At 41.0% G+C, this 24577-nt stretch overlaps 1 protein-coding gene across 3 annotated transcripts; it reads right to left on the bottom strand.

Moving 5' to 3' along the window:
• Fam98b (family with sequence similarity 98, member B) lies at positions 1–23951 on the bottom strand. 3 transcript variants are annotated; one of them, XM_087653855.1, is made up of 9 exons: positions 23850–23951; positions 15829–15974; positions 14660–14794; positions 13673–13851; positions 11226–11306; positions 10253–10369; positions 3401–3568; positions 797–953; positions 14–574 (listed from the first exon to the last, which is right to left on the bottom strand). In XM_087653855.1, exons 1-9 carry the CDS (start codon positions 23918–23920, stop codon positions 546–548), a joined length of 1083 nt encoding a protein of 360 aa, XP_087509981.1. In that variant the 5' UTR covers positions 23921–23951; the 3' UTR covers positions 14–545.
• Between the last annotated feature and the right edge of the window lie 626 nt (positions 23952–24577).

Genomic DNA, 24577 nt, shown 5'->3' with positions numbered 1-24577 from the left:
TAAAGAAGATGTCTTCAGTTAACAGAAATTTAATAAAAACCTGACCAGAGGAATTTCAACCAATTTTAAAAAGGACAACTGACTACACACACATTAGACACTTCCTCTATTTTGTAAAATAGAATTAACAATACAGGACAGATCCCCAGGAATACAAACGACTCGAGTCTAGATTCCTTTCTGTTACTGGCAGGTGTCATATGTGTTTCAACCCTGAACAAAATACCAGTTTACAGTCTAAATTCAAACATGACAATAAAATACATTCCATTTTTCCAAGTTGCTGGTAATAAATATTTACATTTTAAAAAATAGGTTTTGTTTTTGCCTTTTAAAAAGACACAGCATGCTTTAGTACACAGAATATGGAAAAAAATCATGTTGCAGGATCATCACCCAGTATATAAAATGGCCTTTTGTATTCAGGAAAGCCTTCCTCGGGGGCACTAACATGATCTACCTCAGGGTGATGTTCAAGTATGTTCCTCAGAACACTATATCTACTGCATCTAGTAGGAAGCAGTGTTCTCTAACATCTGCAGGTATCAGTATCTTCTATACCCACCCCCACCACCTCCTCCTCCATACGGATCTCCATAACCTCTCCCACCATAACCCCCTCTCCCACCATAGCCCCCTCTTCCACCATAATCTCCCCTCCCACCATAATCTCCCCTGCCTTGGAAACCTCCTCGGCCACCCCCTCCCCCACCGCTTCCTCCCCACCCTCCTCCACCTCCTCCTCCACCTCCTCCTCCACCCCCTCCCCACCCTCCTCCTCCACCTCCCCATCCACCTCTTCCTCCCCCACCACCTCCTCTACCACCCCCTCCACCTCCCCAGCCACCCCTCCCTCCGCCTTCTTGTCTCTTCTGCCAAGGGGGCATTTCAGGGGGTGGTGGTTCAATTTCATTTGGCCGTCCTCCCCTGTCTGGAACCCTTCCCATAAGCACCTGTGTGAAGACAAAAAGTTTTCTTTAAGTTTTATTTTTCAAAGTTAAAAATTACAAAGATTTTAAGTGATATTAAAGTTATTTATAAATAAAGAGGCCAAATCTTTTAAATAACAGAAAAGGGTTGAACATGGTATGAACTAATACTGAAAATGTAAGTGCAATGTTTGACAAATCCTTCAGAGTATGGTATCACTTTTAAACAAACTAAAACAGTATTCTTAAAGGTTGGTCTTGTCAGTCTTCTCTCATTTAAATTTGTTTAGCAGAATTTGTAAGTGTGGTATTTGTTACATTAAGAACTATTTTAACAAAATGTTTTTAAGACACAGACTGTTTAACCTACATTAGTCAACCTCATATTCATCTATTTATAAATGAGAAACTCTGGACATCCCACAGCGATAGATTTGGTAATGGTTATCAAATAAGACTGCATTCCTCGGTACACTGCAGTCTACCAACATATAAAGACTATATAGTGTGCAGTTAGGCACAACGGCAATCCCAATATGGTTTGTAGCCATTTTCTCCCATAGGGAAATATTCCATTCTATAGAGAGCTCATTAATAAAGGATATAAATGACCCTAAATTGCTTCAAGAAGTCCCTGAAACTGACCAGACCCACTAGGTTGCTCTTTCCCTAAGAGAAAAGAGTTTAGGTCAGTGATACACATACTATATATTATTATAGCATAGACATCCTAACTCTCAATACAAGATGCGAAATGTTTCACAGTTCAAAATGTTTTAAGCACCAACATGATGGCACAGTGAAAAGTTCTATAAATGATATCATAGTTTATGCAGTAGAAGCACAGGGACACAAAATATGTGTGTGTGTTATATAATACACACACACACACACACACACACACACACACACATATATAATTGAAATCTTTAATTTTAAAAATACTGTAACCTAAATCTTTATTAAATATCATTTAAAACTCAGCACTTTGGATGAGGAATAATAAGCGTGTATGCAAGCGCATGCACACAAACACCGATGCCTCTCACTGTGCTTTTAACAATACTTGGAAGGATAAACTAAGGGAAGCATTGAAGTTTCCACCCTCCACAGACATACTCTGTGCTGCATACCCATGACAGAGTGAAAGACCATAGGTAACTCTGGAGGATGTTAGCCCTGCCCCAGTCCTGGCACAGCCAAGAGGAATCCAACAGAAGAAGAAACAAAATATTCACCATTCACCAAAGCAACCAAAGAGTCAGCCAGACTGCAATGTCACTGCTAGTCAGAGCCACACAGTAAGATGGCATGGACTGGAGACAGTGAGCAAGGGTTCCCGCACAGGGTGTGGGGCGTGCATGGGAGGCACTGGAGGGCAGAGAGGCACAGGGGTTCATATAGTTAGATTATACTTTTAAAAAACATTTTTAAATGCACAGAAGTTATGTCACAAATACTAAATTCTGTCAGGCACAGTGGCCTAGGCTTTTCATCCCCATTCTTGGGAGCCAGAAGCAGACCAGCTGGTATCTGTAGGTCCAGGTTACCTGGTCTGCAGAGTGAGTTTCCAGGCCAGCCAGCAATACACACTAACCCTGATATTAACACTGATACATTCTCACTATACAGCAAACTTCCCTATCTAAGAAGCTTCAACTCTCAGTACTAATGTGCTCATTACCAATCATACACATCTAACAGCTGTCTTAGCAGGCGTCTCCTAGGACCTCTAACGAGTACATAAAGATGCTATCCAAACCAGCTAGCAAGCAAGCGCTCTCAGAAACTACAAAGTAAAAGCTCAGAGAAGACGACTTTAAGCGACCATCCTGAAGGACAGCAGTGTGGGCTTGGTAGACCACTTACCCAGCAAGCACCTCCCCAGGAGAGGGGAGAGAAAAACAGATGCCTCTGGCAAGAAATCCTATCCCAGAGCAAAGTGAGAAGAAATCCTTATCAACTACCACATCCTTGCTTTGGATTTTTTTGTTCTTTAGTCATAAAATTTCCCGCTGATGCTCAACTAGATAGAAAAAACTTTCTGCTCAAGCCACTGGCAACGTTCTGATTCATCTGTGGTGTCTCAGATGCATCTGCTGCCATTAGGCCATCAGTCACAGACACCTTGAACTCATAAAAACCACTATCCTAAGAGTGCATCTACACTCTGAATCAAGAAATGGATGCTCAAAAGAGATTTTAACTTAATAAATCAAATAAGTGGTGGCAACAATTCCTGAAGATTCTTACTAACCAAATGGATAAAGAAAATTCTTGATAAAGCTACTGGAAAAAACAAATCAAGTCCTCTAATTAGAAAGCGATAATTAAGTATGGATGGATATAAGCCCCTCTGCCTCTCCTCTCTCATCCATCAGGATGTAAATGAAAAAAATGGGCTAAAATGTAAAACTAGCAAACCAGGAAACTGTAAATTTATTTTCCACCAAACTGAAAGAAAAACCCACCTTATTAATGGCGCATGCCGTCTTCTCCCGACTGATACCACTGCTTGTCCTGATGATCTTAGACAGATCCTCACGGGCCGCAAGCAGATGTGCCAACGTGACTGTTGTCTTAGGTGACAAAGCATAGCGCTTGGGCTGGTAAATTCTTGCTATGTTGTCTGTTTTTGCCTAAATGACAGTGAGGGAGGGAAAGTTAGCAGAAGTAAATCTGAATGAAAGCAGTAACAATCATAATCTTTAAAGAGAAGAAAATTCACAATATACAAGCAAGGAAACAGAAAAGAGAGAAAGCGTCCTAACATCTAATGCAATGTATGTAGTCAAATCAAGAACAACAACAACAAAACCCACAGATAAGTAGAACAAAACAACAGTACACACGTTAACAGAATACAAAGCAGGTAATAAGTCTTGCAAAGCAAAATCCAAACTTGAAGCGATGGTGAGAGAGACAGAGGTGCTGGCTACTGTCAGGTTTCCTTCACTTTAACTTATACACCTAAAACTGTAGGGAATGGTTTAAAGGAAGACAAGAAAATAAACAACTCAATTAAAATCTAAGGTTAATCTAGAAACCAAGTATGCAATAATGACACAAAGGGTTTTTAAAGTAGAGTCCTACCACACACTAAAACGTAATATGAATTTATCATTTTTAAAGGTAACATCTACACTTATTAAATGTGCCAGATTGCCTAACCTTGGAGTTATTTAATCCTCGAACACCCTTCTAGGATTGTGTGTCTATCATCCCCATTGTCAGCTTTCTTAAGTTACAGAAATAAGGGGGTGTGGGGGGTAAGGTGGACACATGCATCCATAAAAGAAGGAAGAAAGGTGGAAAGGACAAAGGAAGGGAAGGAGGGAGGAAATGTAAATCCCTAAAACAGTGAGAAATCCCAACTGCACCACATGCTAAAACAGGGATCACGCCCTGACCCTGCGCACAGGACATCCACCACCTTACCTCTCTCTGAGTAACTGGAACTTGAAAGAAAAGAACAGACTGATGAAGCAAGACTGAAAATGGATATTTAGAGCCTCATAAATAAATGAATGTAACATGATCAAAGGAGCAGCACAGATCACAGGAAGAGGAAAGATTCTTCTCTGTGGTATGGCGCCAACTGATGAGTACTTGACACAACAGCACTGATGTCAGCAATGAGTCACATGGTCACCAAAAGACATCCCACAGAGCAGAGCTGACTTAAGTTTTATCTTGAAAACCTATCGCATTGTAAAGATTAAGATTTCTGTACATTGGGGTTGGGGATTTAGCTCAGTGGGTAGAGCGCTTGCCTAGGAAGCACAAGGCCCTGGGTTCGGTCCCCAGCTCCGAAAAAAAGAACAAAAAAAAAAAAAAAAAAAAGATTTCTGTACATTATACACCATAGGGTTTAAAATAGAATCATCAGAAAATTGAAGAAATATTCTTAGTGATACATGAACTTTCTTAACAAAAACGCTCCATCAAAAGAAAATTAGGAAGTCACAGGAAACAGCATCAAGGGGCAAAGAGAAAACAGGAAATTCAAATGACTAATAGGTTCATGGAACAAGTTCAATTTTCCTGACAAGAATAAACAAATCAGTAAGTTTATCTTCTTGCTATCAAATTAACACGAAAGTTGGTTATGTCTCTAGTATTAGGAGAAAGTGAGACTGACGGTATTTAACTGTACACAGGAGCTTCAAGTATTAAAACTAAAAATGTTTCATTCAGCAAATATCCTTAAAAATCTACCATAATGCACATTGAAATTTATAGTAAATTAAATATAGAAAAACTTCTGATGTTAAATAATATAGGGAAAGGTACAAAACTAGGGTTAAGCAAATTGTAGCATCCTATGAAAAATATAATACAATCTTCAAAAAGACACGGCTGCACCTCACATCCAGACCTCCCGGTCCTGAGGATCCAGCAATCACTGTGCACCCATCCAAGCCTCTAGCTTCTACGGACCAGAATATAGCATAGGTGCAGGCCTTCCGTTCCAGGGGGTCCAGAGAGCATCTGGGAAAGATGCTCCAGAGGGTCCCAGAAGCACCATGTGACTAAACTTCCGGCCTCCGACTAACACAGCGGCCTCAGAGATCCAAACAGGGCCTGAGCTTTGGCTCCAGTGGTCTCTAAGGTCAGTGCTATTGTGAGGTTTTAACTTCTGCAGTGCTCACCACAGGACTGAGAGTCAATACTTTTGTGGTCAGAGTTTACTTCAGTCCTGTACTCTAACCACAGCCCCCAGATAGTACACAGATTGCAGTGAGTCTGACATTTGCCATCCTGCCCCTGGTGGACTCATAGACGGACTCCAAGGGCAGACCAAAGTTTTGAATCCATATGGTTGTCTCTAGGCCTAGTGTACAGCCCCTCCCTGGTCCTGCTGGTGTACAGCCGAGACAGAATCACGTCAGATATTCCACTTGATGATCAATACCAAGTTTCGCCAGTCCCCACGGCTGAACTCACAACTCACAAATAACCCCTCTAAGGCAGCGGTCCTCAGCCTGCGGTCACAACTCCTTTCAGGGTCAACCCTTTCATGGGGTCATATATCAAATAACCATATATTTATATTACAGTGTATAGCATTAGCAAACATACTTATTAAGTAGCAACAAATACAATTTTATGGTTGGAGGTCACCACGGCCTGAGGAACTATATTAAAGGGTCGCAGCATTGGGAAGATTGAGAACCACTGCTCTAGGAAGATGACAGAATATAACATATTAAAACTGGACTAAAGGAAGAGGAAGTCAAAACTTATAAAGATAAGTTTACTCCAAAAAATGGACAAAACACAACACAGTGACATGAAGACCATGACACAGCCCCCACCCATGACCATCTCCAGCCCACCAAGACCCCCAGGAAGGAATCCAAACTAGAGATAGCTGAGTACCTGAGAAATAATTCAGAGACTTTTAAAAGAATTAATGGTCATAGAAAGGTTCAAAGAAATGATGCACAAACTAAGGAAGGCAATCCAAGCCCTGACCAAGACAGTCTGTTAAGTGAGTAACAGTAAAATTATAGTCAGATATTCAAATTATGAAGGAAAAATTCATCAAGGGGATTGAAATGTTGAAAAAAAAACAGAAAAATATATGAGATGGTTAATCAAATAAAAAGCACAGCTGAAAGCATCTTTAATAGACAAGACTACACGGCAGAACCTGCGTCAGGGATAGAGGGCAAGGCTGAGACAAAAGCATAGACATGGAAGGGGGAAGAAAGAACATATGACATGGAAGGAGGAAATATTAGGAACATGAATGAAATTTCCAAGAAGTCTGGTGTAAAAGAAGTCCAGAGCTAAAATGAATGAAACAGGTGCACTAGTTACTGAAGATGTAGCAGGAAAGGTCCGTCCCAAACTTAGAGAAAGAAATCATATTCAAACACAAGAGACATGCAGAACTCCCTCCAGACATGACCAGAGATGAAACTCCACACATGTCATAATCCTAATGTCAAGTACAATGTGGACAAAGAAAACCCCCAAAGCACAGGAAAAACAAACACAAACTCAAACACAAAGGCAGCAGTATCAGAATTACCCCAGACCTTTCATCAGCAACCATAAAAGCCAGAAGAGCTTGGAATGAAATATTCACGTTCTGAAAGTAAACAAATGTGAACCAGGAATGCTATACCCAGGAAAGCCATCTTCCAAAACCGACTGGAAATAAGAGTGCTTCGAAACAAACACACACTAAGGCAATTCATGCCAACCAATCCAGCACTGCTGAAAATTCTTAATAGAATACTTGGAAAGAAGGAAGGAAGGAAGGAAGGAAGGAAGGGAGGGAGGGAGAGAGGGAGGGAGGGAGGGAGGGCCTGTCTCCTTAACCGCAATACATGAAAGTTACACTCCATGAAAAGCTCAGATAAACAAGATGTAGGGAAGAAACAACTAAATACAACACAGCAGCTCAACAAACTCTTGAAACTAACATAGGAGGAAGAAAGGAAACACCAATATTTTAGCAAAACAGAACATCAAGTATATTTACAGGATATAGTAAAGTCCTGTCTATAATAACCGTAATTATAACCACAACTAGAGTGTATTTACATATAATAAATAAATCTTTAAAAAAAGAACCAACTATACCTTCAAGAAAGAGCTAGCAAAGACATGAAAAAATGGAAAATAAGCTACCGAGCAAATGGAAACTGTAAACAAGCACCAGTTATCCTTATATCAGATAAAGTAAACTTCAAACCAAAACTAATTACAAGACATAGAAAAGAATATTACATACTAACAAAGAGAGCATTCATCAAGAAGATACAGAAATTGTAAACATTTATGCACTGAATATATTGGAGCCCTTAATTTCATACAAACACTAAAAGGCATAAAAGGTCACATGAATCTTTATACAATGGGGCAGAGGTGGCTTCAATACTCTACTCTCATGTTTAGATAGATCTTCTAAACTAAAAGCAAGTGAAGGAATTCAGATCTAAATCCACTATGGATCAACTAGACATAAGAGAGATATACCGAATGCTCCACCTAACAGGAAGTACATATATTTTTTTCAGCAGCACAGCACCTTTTTCTAAAATCATTATATCATAGGACAGAAATCCAAGTCTCAACAAATATAAAAGAAAGAAAAAGATAAGACAGATAGAGTCCCTTACATCATATTAGAATACAATGGAATAAAATTTGAAATTAACAAGAGATCACAAGAATACTGGAGACTAAATGATGCATTTTTGAATTAGTACTGGATCACCCAAGAAATAATACAGAAAAAGTTAAAATTCCTAGTGATGAATGACAATGACAATACAACTTCTCAGAACCTCTGGGGCGCATAAAAGGAGGGCCTAAGAGAAAGGTTTATATCAAAAAGCTGGCACAGTAAAAATTCTAAGGGTCTCAAGTCAGCGACCTAAAGGTGCATCTCAAGGCTCTTGAAAAGCAACAATCAGCCAATCCCGAGCCCTGTGGATGGCAAAGAATAATGAAGATCAGAGGAGAATTAATTAAAGAGAAAAAAATACTTAAAATTAACCAAAGAATTGAGCTTTAAAGAAAGACTGGCAAACCCTTACCCAAGCTGATAATAGGGTATCATCACAACAGACTGCAATGAATACAGATTACAGATTACTACTGATTACTTTGAAAACTGTAAAAAGCTGGAAAGTCTAGAATAAATGAACCTCCTAATACAAAATCTTCCAAAACTAAAGCCAGAAGACCTAAATAGTAACTTAAACAGACACACGACAGGTAGTGAGATAAACCAAGTCTCCGCCCAAAAGGGGAGGGGTGCATTCCATTCAGATCTATTCCCACAAAATTATCTAGAAACTCATCTTCTTGATGATAGCCACGTGACCTGGCATCTCTGTTGTTGGTGTGTCACTCCAGACAGAAGACTGATTTCCGGCACAATGCGGCAGACAGAGACAGAAATATCGTCAAGGACCAAGAAGAGAGAAGTAGCTAGCACAAGAGCTGGTCCTAAGAACGGACATGTGAAAAGGCACTAAGAGGACACTGCTGTCACACAGAACAGCTACTTTCTTGATACTGACTTTGTATCCTACAACTTGGCTATGTGCTCATTAGGTCTAAGAATTTCCTAGTAGATTTGTAGAATGCTTTTTAAACAAAGTATGTATTTGCAAATAATGATAGTTTAACTTTTCCTTCCATGTCTTCGAGTTCTCTAACTGCCGGGGTCTTAGATTGTCTATCCCAGGCTAGATACTAGCTGAATGAAGAACATATATTGTTTTTGTGTTGCTTTAACAAAATCCCTGATGCTGGATAACTTACAGGTTTATTTGGCTTGTGATTCTAGTGATTAATAAAAATCCAAACGGCATGGTGGCGAGGCCCCCCAGTCCCATCCCAACATGAAAATGGTGTGGAAAGAGAAGACTACGCTGCAGAGGGGTCAAGTTCATGACAGCTGCACTTTAAAACAGCCCACTTCACAAGAACTAATTCACTCCTGTAGACCAAACCTCAAGACCAGGTTAGACCATTCATGAGGGTAGACAGGCTATTCTCACTAGACTCCGCCGACCAACTGTGGTGGGAACCAAGCTTCTAGCATATGAACCTTGAAGCATATTAAATCATAGAGGTAGTGACACCAAGCGCTATAAACCTGAAAGAGCGTTAACGAGGTCACATCAGAGCTCCACTTGTGGTCGAGGTTGAGTGGCAGGCAGCAGATGTGAAGCCAAGGGTACAGACTGAAAGCTGCTAGAAGAATAATGGCAGTCAAGGACAGTCACATATTGGACTTTACAGAGCCCAAGACAGCACTCCTGGAAATAGGCAAAGTCCAGTGATTTACTGTTTGGAAAGTTCTCACACTGTGATGTAGGAGGAACAGAGAGAACCCCAGACTAACACTAGATCAAAGGCACCAAGCTATCTGAAAGCTTCTAGTTGGAAATGGCTCCACCCCTCACCTCTCTTCAGTGAGTCCACATGCCATAGTCACATGGCCTAAGAGACACAAGAAACCCATTTCAACATCAGTTCTCCCTAAATCTGATCCCACACTGCTTTCTTCATTAGTTATTCACTATCTATACCTCATTCAGCTCACAGAAACACTCCTTTATGCACTGGTATAAATCAAGCCATGCAAATTAAAAACGAAGGTGAAAGCCAGGGGAGAATGTCATCAGCAAACATGGACCTGTAGGAGACTAGCATCACTGTGTAGAAGAGCACTGGTAAGTGAATAACACTAATAAAAGGGTGACTGGGCCCAAGCACCTACAGCAGAGAAAGCTTGGCACGAGCTGCCCCACACTGCCACCTACAGGACACCAGTGGGAGAGCAGCCTCACCTTTGCTCTATCGGACCATCCAAAGGACTGCACTGTGACATCCAATCGTTTCATTAACATCCGCCGGCGGCACTCGTATTCACAGGAAAGAGCATCATTAATTCTTTCCAGCTTTTCCTGAAGAATTTGGGGATGAAACCATAAAGATTAGACTCTGACTCTTCTTCAGAGAATAAGTTTGAAAAATCATGTACTTTAAATACTAAATGATCATTTTATGATCCTATGAGACTATGAAAAAATATTTAAATAATATTTAATGAGAAAACACTTATAGTGTTCAGAAGCTATTAAAGATGCCTATATCTTCTATTAATAAAACACCAATTTACTAAGCAGTGCACATTAATAAGGAAAGACTATGCTAATAACTGCCCATCTAGCTTGCTTCACAAACTACCCTTTCAAATCACAGCTCTAACATATTGGCCACTATAAATATTCTTGACTAAGTAGATATTTTAAATTAATGACTTGATTACAGTGTTATGATAGACTACTCTAGAATATCAATTCTAGTTCTCTAAAGCACAAAAGTTCCACTTATAAAAGGAAGCCAGTGCAATAGACTAGATGTTGCTTGTTCCCTCGGAGGTTCCTGTTGGAGGGAGGTGTGGTCTGCAAGGTGGCAGGTATAGGGAGAGAACATGAAGAACACAGAGCTATGTGAAGTGAGGCCCAGGAGGAAGTCTTACATCAACTAACTGTAGGTAAGACCCTGCAAAGGACTGTGGGATGCCTCTTCATCAGGGTCTTCTTGATGTACACAAACCAGCCTTGCCACCCATCAGGAGTGGCAGAGACGAAGGACACCCCCACCAGAGCTGGCACTATGTGGTTTAGATTTCCAGTCTTTAAGTCTCTTTACTAATGGCAGCCTGTCACGAGTATTTCACTACAGGAACAAAAATGCTTTAAAATGAATACGGTTATGCCCTAACTTAGTTATAAAACTAATAAAAGGACCACTTACTGCCTGTTCAGAAGTTAAATCAACCTTTAGCAATGGTTTTCCCACATGACTTTTCTGGACTTTAGAGAGAATATCCTTCACCTAAAAGTAAACATGAAAGATTACAAAAAAATTACATATATACATACATATATATATAAAGTTAAAACCATTTTCTTCTTTGATATGCTGTTCTGAACACATGCTAAAGTGAAACACCTTCACCCAGCAGGAAAGAGGGTCACAGCAGGGCCAAATCCTTGGTACACAGCAGGTGCCACAGGGCACTCTTGCACAAGTTAAAGTTCAGAGGAGTCACCACAAGTGCTTGGTGACTTGGAGCTCCCTCTAACATGCTACTCTTTACTTCCTGGTAAACGCTCAGAAGGAAGCCAAGACATTTAACAGGTACATCGATTTTTCTCAAATGAATACTGTAATTGGTACATCTTCTGTTCTCACTGCTCCTCCACAAGACAACACAGGACAAGCTCTCTTCTTCCAGTCCTGACAAACATTTATATTACTTTTGTGGGGCCACTGATTGAGGGTATCATTTTTACTTTGTAAACAGGACACTGGATAATTATTTTTCCTTTCTTAACATCACAGGTCATTCCAATAATCATCATTTACCCTAAAGAAGCTGACAACAGAGTGAAAATCTGAGCTCCCCTTCCTGGGGAATGGTTCACTGTCATATTATACAGTTACCACAGCAAACAACAGACGCAGTAATTAAGAATTCAAAATCACGCTGAAGACATGGTTCAATGACCACAAGCACTCACTGCTCTCTCAGAGGACCAGGTTCGATTCTCAGCACGTATAAGGTGGCTCACAACCATCTGTAACCCCAATTCCATGGGATCCAAGAGGCATGCACATGGTGCACATACATGCTCTCAGGGAAAATTACATAAACAGATACAAAACAAATTCAAAGTCACATTGAAAACTGGGATGATAATACGAAATGACTGTAGACGGGACCAGGGTTTTTTCCCAGGTGTTTAGAATGTTCTAAAATTAGTCAATAATTAGTAATAATGGCTATAACGACATAGAAAACAGACTAAAGTTCACTGCTCTGTACATTTAGTATGGGTGAATTTTTAACATGCAGATTGTATCTTGAGAGTTATATTTAAACATTACTTAGAACAAGCCTCTGTAGCACTGCCCCAGACTGTAAATTCTCTGCTCTTCAAAGCAGTCTACCTCTATCATGACCACACAGCTCTTTGTACAAGATGCTGTATCATTTCAGAGTGCATTTATTTCCTTAAGGTTGTCTTCCCCAAACGCCCTAGCTACCTGCAGGGTCACATCACTCTCCATATCTAACACCTAGGAGTAGGAGGACCCTGACACACACACACTGCAATGTCTCATGTCTAAATGCAAGAAGACTCAGGAGATGACCTGCCCCACTGCAGAACAGCACCTCCAATCATCACCACAGGTGAATATGCAGAACAGTAGATGACAGGGATTTGCTGTCTGTCACACTGCTGAACAGCCTAAGTTAGAAAGTAAAGACTGTCTTTCTCAATCATAACAAAGTATCTTCTAGGAATATCATATGTAGAAAACATAAAATACAGAATTTGTTTGCTTCTGATAGGAAATGATCGGCATAGGAAACTGCCCGGGTGACATTATAAGGTAACATGCAGGAGGTACAGGCTATAGCTGTTCTTAACTACCCTATCAGTTACTTACTAGTCATTCGCCACACAACACACACTTACTAAGCAATCAAGAAAGTATGCTTGGGCTTGGGTGCTGAGGTAGGAGTGGGCGAGTGGGTGGGTGAGTGAGTGAGTGAGTGGGTGAGTGGGTGAGTGGGTAGGTGGGAGGGGGAGCACCCTCATAGAGGGAGGGGACAGGGAGAGGAGGGAGAGAATAGGGGGTTTGTGGAAGGGAATTGGGAAGGGGATAACATTTGCAAATAAATAACCAATAAAAACTGGGAAAAAAGAAAGCACGCTTGTCCTTGCCGAATGAAGCTCAGCATGAACTTCCTTGGCAAGTGTCCTTCACCTTGCGAAATGCCTACATCTCCATTACACTGTATTACAGCCCTAGCTAGGAAAGTGGCCCTTGAATTTGCAAAGTGATTTTCATCATGGAAAACTCTGGCAAGGCCTTAGGACTCACTCGTTAAGATATGACTCCTGAAAACTAACTGCAAATTAAATTATATATACAACCAAAACTTAGCTTACATATAAAGCTTGGGGAGCATTTTTTGTTTTGGTGCTGGGGAGAGCAGGTAGGGTCTTCCATACAGTGGGCAAGGGCTTTGCCACCAATATGGACTTCAAGTCAGTCATTTAAATTTCTCTAGAAATTTGATCATCTATATATCACAATTTAAAGGGAATTTTTATTTAGAATATAGCATTGACAGGTTAGCATTTAGTTGAATTTTTTACAAAATTTAAACTATATATCTATGATACCTTTGATTCCACGTGGCTCAGCAGAAGTGGAATGTCTGAAGTGTCTGACTTGGGGACCCCAAGAGCATCACATATAGCTTGAACTTCCTGGCAAATTTCACTATTTTTATCTAACTGAGAATTTTTATGTTTCTTCTTCTGTAATATTTGTAAAGCTTGCAGTTCTGTACTTAAAAACACTGTAACGACAAATCAGAAAATAACATTAATACAAGCATGAGAATTTCTTGAAAATGTTTGCTGAATTATAATTTACTTAAAACAAGTATTTAACAATATCAAACTCAAGACTAACTTACAAAGAACCAAAGAGAACAGCAGCTCTAGAACACCTCAAGCTTGAACGACAAATAGCCATTGTCCACTTATTCTAAAGTTAGCGTAAAGGTTGACAAAATACACTCTTAGGGTCCTTAGATCAGCTGTTGCAGTACAGATTGATACATAATCCAAACCTTCTACAATTAAAAACAAGCCTCAGGCAAGGACCCAAAGGCGAAAACTATATTTGCCTTATCTCTGTTATATGTTCCTAGTGCCTAGGGCACTTCCTGGTACAAGAGTAAGTGATCAATAAATGTTTCTCAACAGTCGATTTGATCAATGCCCATCACTGCAGAGAAGATACAGTAATCTGAGCAACAACCTAATTTCCCAAAGAATTTTTAAAAAAGAAGTGAGACTTCAGAGATGACAGAGTTAGCATTTTATCATATACGCTGAGTCAGGCAAAGGAACACTTGCTAAAATACCATGGAAAGCACAAACACAGGGGTTACTGACCATCCTGAGTGTTAATGTGTGCTGGCAGAGCTTAAGCCGTCAACGTAAGACTAAGACAGTGCCACACTCTTAGTCAAATACAAAAGCCTTTAAAGTATGTAAGAGATCTAATGGCTCACTAACCGAAGTGTATAAATTCTGACCTGAAAATAACAAAGATATGTTGAGCATGTGCATTTCAATGTCCAGGGAGCAACAACTTACACAGAAGTTTCAAGCAGTCATCCTTCGTCGTGAGGCGCTCTTTAATGTCTCCTGACACGAGCACCGAGTATGGGCAGGCCATCTCTTTTAAGAAACCACTTATCTCAAGCTGGAAGCCCTCTAGGTCATCTCTCCCTTTAAAAGAAGAGGTCACACATATTCACATAATGCTCAGCACCGTAAAACTTATCACAAGTTCATCTCTACTCTCCTCTCAGATCCAGATTTCCACTTCCAAGTCAATCTTTAGATGGGCAGTTGCAAGGTCTGGGTAAATGCAAGCACACAGTGTCCACACACAGAAAGTGACATCTACGTTTAAGAGGATGAAGGACATGTCATGGGATTGGAACTACTTCTACATCTTAATCTCTGCTAAGGCTCTCCAATCAGGTAAGCTGGGCATTGTGAGTCCTAGGAACCACACAGTCAACAGCATTATCAGAGCCACAGAGACTAACTGGCCCCACGGTAACTGTCCAGTTCTACTGCTTCTCCATGTTCAATTAATGTAACCATGGATGTTGGCCTCACGGCTACCTTTCATATAATTATGAGAAACCTGCATCATGCTTTAAATGTAGATTTTTCATTTTCAAATCAATTCTGTCATGTATGACAAAGAAAACAATTAGTTAAAAAAAAAAAAGCTTTGTTCCTCAGCACATATCCAGTAATCATTCAATTTTCATTTTGTCAGACCATGTGAAATTCTACCAGTAGCAGGAAGACTCCAGTTACAAGATGACAATGAATTAAAAGAGCTGTATAAGGTACTGAGAGGTTTTTTAATCACAATATTTCCATGTGAATCCTTGTCCTGAGATAAAGACCTGAGAATATTTAAATTAAGGATTATACATAATTTAAAACTTAATTCAAAATGAGTGATGGTCAAAAGCTTCAATTTTTAAAACAGCTTCCAAAGAATGATACTAAACCTATGACCACAGATAGGCAGGAATGGCTCATAGTTTTGTAGCAAATTTAAGAATCAATTTAGAATTTCTGTAAAATTCAATTCAGAGACTCTTTAATAAGCAGCTCCTTCCTATTTCTGACTTTCCCAGCAGTATGTACAGCGGCACATGGTTGATAAGACCACACATCGCGCACTGTCAATTTGCTTTACTGCTAAGTGGGAGGACGGACAGGGCGGGGCACCATACCAGCTGAAGTGATGCTTTCTTCCAGGTTGCATAAGGACTTTATCTGGGAGCCTAACCAAATGCAAAGCTCCGAAAACTCAGGAGAAGACAGTCCACCCTCTGCTGCCTTGGAGAGTGCCTGCTCCTCTAACAGTGGACCCTTATACCTAGAAAGGAAGAAACAACAGTTTAAACATAAAAAGTTGTCTTAATATTAGCCATTCCAACCAGAGTAAGATGAAATCTCAAAGTTGTTTAATTTGAGTTTCCCTATTTGCTAAGAATGAAAAACATTTTAATTTCTTCTATTGAGAACTGTCTATTCAGATTCTTAGTTCCTGGGGGGGGGGGTTGAAGATGACTCCCCAAATAGGTCCTGCCCTTGGATACCTCTCAGAGGCTGAACGACAAGCTCTACTGCTGAAGACATCCTGAGAACACAGAACTCGGACTGTCTTAGCTGAGGCTAACCTGAAGCCTCCTTCCTGTGCTCTAGCTCCCATGGTACCAGAAAGTTTATGCAAGCTGCCAAGAGAGGAAAGCAGTCAACAGTTCTACCCTGCTAAGACACCTATGAACGACAACAATGACAAGCATAGCAAGACACCCATAAAGTATAAACTCACGTTTGTGGTGACCATCAGGTGTCTAAGTAAACTTATGGCCCACTCAACAGGAAGGAATCCATGCCCGGTACTTAAAACCTAGCCAGTCTTCAATGAGAAGCCGCATTACTTTGCTAGACCAGCATAACCCTTAACTACATTCTAAATCTTATCCTCGTTCTCATAGGTAAAGGTAGCTTCTCTACAGCAAGTAGACATGGTTACAGAAATCCGCAACTGGACACAGTTCAGAGACCCAGGGGAGCCAGACCTAATGGATGCACCTGCAGCAGAGCTCCTACATCCATGGCTCAGGGAGCGTCTTGGAAGAAGGGGTGGAAGGAGTGTAAGGGCCAGAACTCCAGCACTCTGCTGTGAGACTGCTTCTCTTAGAAACGGCTGCTTAAGTAAGACCTGAACAGACAGCACCAAAGGCACGCTAACATGGCAGGAGACAAAGACCTCAAACGGACTCATCCCAGAAAAAGAACTACGGTCAACAAACGACTGCCCAGAGGATTAGCCTCTCCCAGAGATGAGCACACTGCCTGGTTATCCAGTACAAACTGGTCAGCCCTGAGACTATATTACATACAAACAACAAAAATGGACTCGGCAGGATGTTTATATATTAGTAGATAGATAGATAGATACATAGATAGATAGATAGATAGATAGATAGATAGATAGATAGATAGATAGTCAGATAGAAAGAAAGTCAATAGGGAAATAGAGATATAAATAGAGGAGCAACAATATAATAATCAAAAAACAGGCTTATCAATTTGAGTTATGGGATGAGAGGGGCTGGAGGAAGGAAAGAGAAGGGCAAAAACTCTTGATTTTTCTTGTTTACCTTTAAATTCTTTTTTTAAATTTCATACTTTCTCTAGAAGGAGAAGCCTCTAGTCCTCTCTGCCAAGCCCTGCTGTCTATTTTTATGCATCATTTTATCAGAATATAAACTGTAGGTTTGGGATTGTGGCTGCTTTCAGGGTAGAGTAGCTGTAGAGTTTACTGCTTATTCTTGCTCTAGCGTCTTCATATATATTCTCGCAATTTAAAGTATTCTAAAGAAAACAGTACCAAACAGTCTTAACAGCTTTGTGCTGCCCCAATTGTAAGAACAGTAGTGAAAAATGCACAAATGCAAAGTTCTTGTTCATGAAGCTAAAGGAGGCCTGAGATCTTAACCTAGACTATTTATTTCATAGCTTCATCATTTAAAATATTTCCACAAGATTTATTAGCCAAGACACTAAATTTCTAAAACTCCATATACATCATCTCAACTGTATTAGATATCAACTTTCTACATGTATTCTTTCTGCAACCAAGGCTTTTTTAGGCACAGTACACTCAGATCTTAGTAGAAGCCATTCAGTTTTCACCCTGATATTATATCTCTCTGTCCTCTCCTCTCCCTCCCCACCTCTTTCTTCCTTTTCCTCTTCCTCTTCTCCCCCTCCCCTGACCCCTCTAACCTTCCCCTTCTCCCTCTTCCTCTCCCTCCCTGGTTGAAAGCACATTCATGTGTCCAGTCAGTCTTATGACTCATTCTCAGGATTCATGAATACTTCCTCACCTTCTTGACAACCCAGTCAGACATTCATCTTTAATTCAAACTCCAATGGTGGGTTCATTCCAGATGATTCACCTACTCAATAATTAACAAACAAGACTTTGTTTTGCCATTTAATTTTTAGAAATTTCCTTTTTTATTTCACTTTTATCATTTTACTGTATAATTATATAGAATATATAGTTTTAAAGCCTAACTTCAAAATGAAATACATTCATACAAACATCATTTACCATGTTTGTTCTGCTTCTAAACAGGGCCTTGGTGTATAAGGTTAGGCTGGTCTTGAACTTACTACAAAGTCCATGCTGGTTAACTCATAATCCTCCTGCCTCCCGAGTGCTGGAACTTTGACATGTGCTACCATGCCCCTAATTTGCCACCTAAATCTTAATTCCTCCACATGGATACCCACCCCGTAGGTAACTGTATTAGTTAACTTGGGCTGGCTGTCTGCAACACTTTTAACATACCTTTTCTTTCTTTGAGATAAAAGATAGCTGCTACATACTGTTTGGTACGTCGTTTAAACATGTACGTGCCTACTTCAGACACATCTGCAGGAGTCATAGCAGGCTTCTTAAGCTTTTCCTTGTGACCCTTTCTCCAGAGAGTTCATTATGCATCCTCCAGCAAACGGGTATGTTAATCAGGTGTAAAATCCACCATCTATTGATAATAAACCATAAATTTTCCCTACTGTACTTTTACCATCCAGTTACCAATAGTGCCTGTTCCTGGAATCTCATCAAAGTTGCCAAACTTTTGGTTTTTTACTACCTACTGAGTCAAAAATGAGTTGTATTTCATGAAGAATATTTTTTGGAACTTTGTAGACCAGGCTAGCTTCAAACTCAGAGATCTACCTGCCTCTGCATTAAGGGCTGGGATTAAAGGTGTGTGCCAAGAGCCACCGCCTACCTGTGAATACTTTAAAATCTACATTCTGCAGATAAAGAAATTAAGCCTCTCTGGGCGTGGTGACTCCCCCGTTAGTCCCAGAACTTGAGAGGCAGATGCAGGCAGGAAATCTCTGTAAATCTGAGGCCAGCCTGGTTTCCTTAATGAGATTTAAATAGCAAGTTGGACATGGAGCTAGACATGCATATTTCTAAGTCAATTAATCTTTGTAGCAATGTCTTGAAGTAGGCACTAATCCTAATTCTGTAACCCCAACAGAGAAGTAAGTGATCTAGCCTTGGATTTATGCCCAGATATGACCCCAAACACTGCATAGCTCTGTCAACACCTGCTATTAAATGAAACAACCAAAGTCAGGATGCAGCCAAGGCAGGGCAGGGATGTGGCTGGGGCACACAGCCACATGTGTCACCTGTCCCTGCCTTACAGAGCCTCTCACTGCCCATTTCTACAATAAAGCAACTTTAAGACTCAACAAAAACTGGTCAAATCACCAAAAAAATCCTGACTTTAGGGAAAAGGAAAAAAACATAACCACTAACAGCCCATCAGGTAAGGTAAAAACAGAAAACCATGCAGCTAACACACTTGAATGTGCATTCGGAATGAACTGCAATGGTGACCAACAAATGGAAACTGTTCAATGCATGCTAGGCCAGTGCAAAGCATGCACACTGCCTCATTTAATCACCATCAGTCACACACACACACACACACACACACACACACACACACACACACACACACACACACACACACCGGGAATGCTGCAGTTAGGCTCATTTTACAGATGACCCAAGTGGAAACAGAAAAGTATCTCAGTTAGGATTGCCATAATCATGGCAACTGACTAGCCTGAGCTGTAAGATCCTCGACTGCCCGTGTTCTTCACTCCTACAGAACCTTCTAGAACTGTCTCTTTTTAATTATTTATATAGCAGCAGTATCTAACAATACTCTATGGGGTAATAATAAGTTTGGTATGAAACAGTGTATCTAACTAAAGCAGACTCTTGAGTGTCTGGTCAAAATCCAGTTTGCATTGTGCTGGGTGTAGTCCCCTGGGCATCAGCAGCCCCTCTGTACTCTCACAGGCCCAGGGTACTTTCCTACTGCACCAGCGCTCTCTAGATATTCACCATGACTCCTCCCTATGAGAATGACAGCAAGCATTTCAGAGGTGCATTCTTGATTTCAATGGAATGTGACTGTTGACTGAAGCTAGCACTCTAGCATTCATATTTAATTGGGGGAGGTGCTATTGTTACCTTAAATGCCTAGGGAGCCCACCACCTCTTATTAGAACCATAACTGCTGGTTTGACATTGCATTGCTTCAAGCTAGAGAACAAACTGTGGCTTTAGTCCACTAAAGTGCTATGGATCTTCCTCAGATAGATATCACCCAGGGCCTAATTTTTTTTTTTTTTATTTAGTATTCTGTGTTGTGGATGTTCTGCCTGCATGACTGTCTGTGCGTTATATAAATAACCAGTGCCTGGGGCCAGGAGAGGGCACTCGATCTCCTGGAACTGTAGTTGCAACTAGTTGTGATTCCCCATGTGGGTGCTAAGAATTATACTTGGATCTTCTGGAAGAACAGCTATTACTCTTAACCACTGAGCTATCTCTCTGACCCCCTAGATTATTTTTTTAATATCAGCCAGCATAAACAATACAAGCCCTTTTTTTTCCTATCATTTACCCAACCTAATGGTCCTGCTGCCAACCTCTCTGTTTCCCATATTCAGCCACACTGTTCAATCTGTAAACAACTCTCCTTGAGTCTCCATCTTGTCTCAGGGTATTCCTACCCCTGAAGCGTTTCACTTCATTCAGTTCCTCAGTGTTTGCTCTCACAACTACCCCTGCTGTCCAAAGCTCTGGACAGTTTCTCCTAGGGTTTCTGGCTGGGAGCCTCTGTGCATCTAACACTGTTATAGTCAATTTTCTTCTCCACCCATTCTTACCATTATCTTTCTTCTCTCCAAAGTCCACAAGCAAGATCTAACACCCGAAGCCTTCAGCTCCCTCAACCCACTTTTCACCAACCTTTTCTACTTCACATTGGTCACTTTCTCCCTGGACATTGTCACAAACAGAACCATTACACTTCCCAAATCATGAATTCAAACATGGCCCTGTCTGACCACACCTCCCATCTCTCCAGTTTCTTTCCCATTATTCACCAGCAAACGCTCACCTCAGAGACCTCCGAGCCGCTGGCTCCTCTGCGTTCCTCATCATTCTTTCTGGCTCCCTCCTATCTTCACTTTGTTACTTAGTAAATACTGGCTGAGGAAATGAATCCTTGAGTACTAGGGACCCATCATTAAGGACCATCACTAAGTCCCATAATGCATAAGTCCCATAATGCACTTCTTCCTCTACACTATGATGCACCCACTACCCCTAAGCAGCCATCCTGTCTTTCCCAAACTATTAAATAAAGTTCTCAAACAGTGCGCTGGCAGAAGGAACTTTCAAGTTAGATGTTTAATAATCTACCAGTTCTTATTAGTAGATAAAGAGAAAAATGAACAACATAGCTGTAAAAGTAGCATGCTCTGGTACTCATCAAACTCCTCAGTTCAGCCTGTACCAAGCACGGCCTCCGCACTCTGTCTTCTGGCCACATTAGGTCCTCTTGTTCTAACACAGCACACTGCAGGATTCAAGTTCTTCATATCTGCTACCATTCAGAACACACCATCTTCCTTTCCTTTCACACCAACTAATCTCAATTAGTTGATTTCTACTCACTGTTCCTACATCAACTCAACTATTACTTCTTCAGGAATCTATCGCTAACCCATAAGCCTTCTGTTTCATCACCCTGATTTGTCCTTTGAAGCACTTACTACAGTGTATAAGGAATAACCACATTGGTTTTTACTCTTAACTGTGAGAGATCCGTAAAGCCAGGAACCAAGCCTGTTTGCTCACCACTTGTCTCCTCAGTACAGTGTCCAAGACACAGCCATACTCTACAAACGTTTGAAATGAATGGTGATTCTCATCCTCGACTGTGAAGTTTTATAACATCTGTAATATTGTAATATACCTCTGAAGATTATGACTCAGTGAGTTGGTAGTCTATACAAGATCCTAGTTTTTTTTATCAGCTCTCTGCATGGCTGCAATGCCCAATCAGACCAACTAGCTGAGATGGACTGTTCACGAAGTCATAGACCACTATAACCAAAGCAGCATGAAATCATTGGCTTTAGGATCCTCGCTTTAGGGAAGAGAAAACTGGTTCCTAACTGATATTTTGTTGCTGCTGCTGTTGTTGTTGTTGTTGTTGTTGTTGTTGTTGTTGTTGTTGTTATAACACACTACACATCTACATTGGTCTTTTAGTTTTCCTTTCTAAAGTCATTTAATGTCTTACTTTACATGACAACCTAAAGCACTTTCACTGAAAAACTACATGGTTTAATCACAATAAAAAATACATTATTTGCAATCTACATAAAGATCTGAAAGGACAGTGATCAATTACAACACACATAATCAGTAACACTTCCCACACTTCCTTATCATAGAGGGGGTTTTCAAACTTCAAAATCTTGTCCTTGGCTTTCCAGGAAACACCAATTCTAAAGTGTACAACAGCTTTATTTCTCATATTGAATAATGTGAAACAAATGTTCCTCAGTAAATGTCAACATTTACTTCCTTAAATGCTATGGTAGAAACAATATGTTTAAGGAATCAAAGAAGAATAAAGACCACTGTCTTTCCATTTCATAAATGGCTACAAGATCCCAAAAATTTTAAATGCCTGACTTGGGAGCCAGCTAGAGCTTAAACACTCCAAGGTACTTTAATTTCGTATTAGTTATCTTGCCCAGGCAAGGTTAAGAGAATTTCATAGAAATACAAATAGCCCTGAAATAATCATGCTGGTTCTGTTCTTTGATTTAACAAACATTTTATTCAAGATCAAGTAAATGCAAGGTTCTGTTATGCTGGGTAACAGCAAAGTAAGCATTGTCAAGGTGCAACAAAAGTTACACTTGCTGTAAGAAAAAACATAAGGGGACCCGGCATGATGGTTTCAAGCTTCTTTAGGATCAGTTACCCTAAAAAGAAACCGCCTATAAGGAAGCAAACCGACTGTGCAGATGGTGCCAACGTTAGGGAAGAGATTTGTTAATTAACCCTCAACCATCTGGTCCTTTGCTCACAAGTATGCACCCTCCTATGAACTTTTTCTTCAATCAGGCACTACTGTGACAGACACCACGAGTATGTGGCCAGGAAGCCGTCAGTGAAGAAAGCTGACAAGTTACTGGTACTTGTTTCCCGAGAGCTGGGTGAAGCTCAAGAGACAAACAGGTTAAAGGAGCAAGCGCTGTGAAGAAAGCCGGGATGGAAGGGAGTAACATTGCGTGTCCAGATCGCCTCATCACCACCACCCTGAGGCTCCTCATTAATACCTAAACTACTAATATTCTGAAAACTGGCATTTCTCCCTGCCTACCACACAAACGTTCTTTAAGGAACGGAGAAGGTTAAATGTAGGGGCTCGCACTCAGAGTCTTCAGTCTAAGAAGCAGGAGTGAGTCCTCCGGAGCACTGAGTAAGCCACAGATTGGAGCAGCGTGCGACACAACTGTCCAGAGGCGACTGTGGTGTGGCAGGATCTACATCCACACAAAGGCCCCCGCCCACCCCACCCCGAGGCCCGGGGAGAGCCAGCTGCGGGCTGAATGTAATGACAGAGGGACCAAGGCCCGCGCAGCCTGGCCTCTCGCTGCAGCCGCTCGTTCCCGCCGACTCCCAGGGTCCCGGCTGCCCGGAGCGCAGAGGCCTGCGCACCGCCTGGTACACACAACCTGGCCGGGGAGAAGGGCACGCTTATGCCGCAGTAGCCACGTGCACAGCCAGCGTCCACTCCCCTGGGAAGTAGTCCACGAGAACACTCACCCCAGCGCCTCCAAGGTGTCCAGAACGTCCCCCTCCATGCTAGTTTCGGGCCCGAGCTCTGGCCCTCTCATGGTCGTTTGGCCCAAAGCTGTTCGTCACTCTAAAAATCCCGCCGGAAACCAGCGTCATCACGCCAAGGTTCCGGGACTCGTAGCCGTGGCGACCGAGCAGGAGCCTATGAGAAGCAGGCCTAGAAACAGTCCCTGCTTGGTGCAATTTATAAGCTGCATTTGCAACAACAGACTTTAAAAAAAAAAAATGAAAAATAAGCAACTCTGTGTTAGGTCTAATCCACGCGTTGAAGTCACTCTTTTTTAATACCATGATTCTACTCTAGGTGTTGAACACGACCTCACCTTAGATTTTTAAATTTTGTTTATGGTGCACGGTGTCAGGTGTGTGTCGGTGCTCTGGAAACCAGCAGAGGGCAACAGATCAAGTCCTCTGGAAGAGCAGCCACATTCTTAACCAATGAGCCAACTTTACAGTCACCCATACACATACATCTTGCTTTTTATAACAAAAAGTCCAAAAGGAGACTATAATTATCTCCAACTAGAAAGTAACAGGAAATCTATATAAACAAACTCATTGAGCCAATACATGTGCCAGTGCTCTAGTAAGAAGAGATCTTGCGTATCATTTCATCATGAATATAGAACCAAACAAGTGAGTTGTGTTCATCTGTCTGCAGCATCACCTCAAATACATATTCAAGATTTTGTGTT

This window comes from Rattus norvegicus, chromosome 3 (assembly GCF_021556685.1).
Source record: "Rattus norvegicus strain SHRSP/BbbUtx chromosome 3, alternate assembly SHRSP_T2T, whole genome shotgun sequence".
Taxonomy (NCBI): domain Eukaryota; kingdom Metazoa; phylum Chordata; class Mammalia; order Rodentia; family Muridae; genus Rattus; species Rattus norvegicus.
Note: the sequence above shows the minus strand (reverse complement) of the source record. Positions and strands in the feature narration are given on the sequence as shown.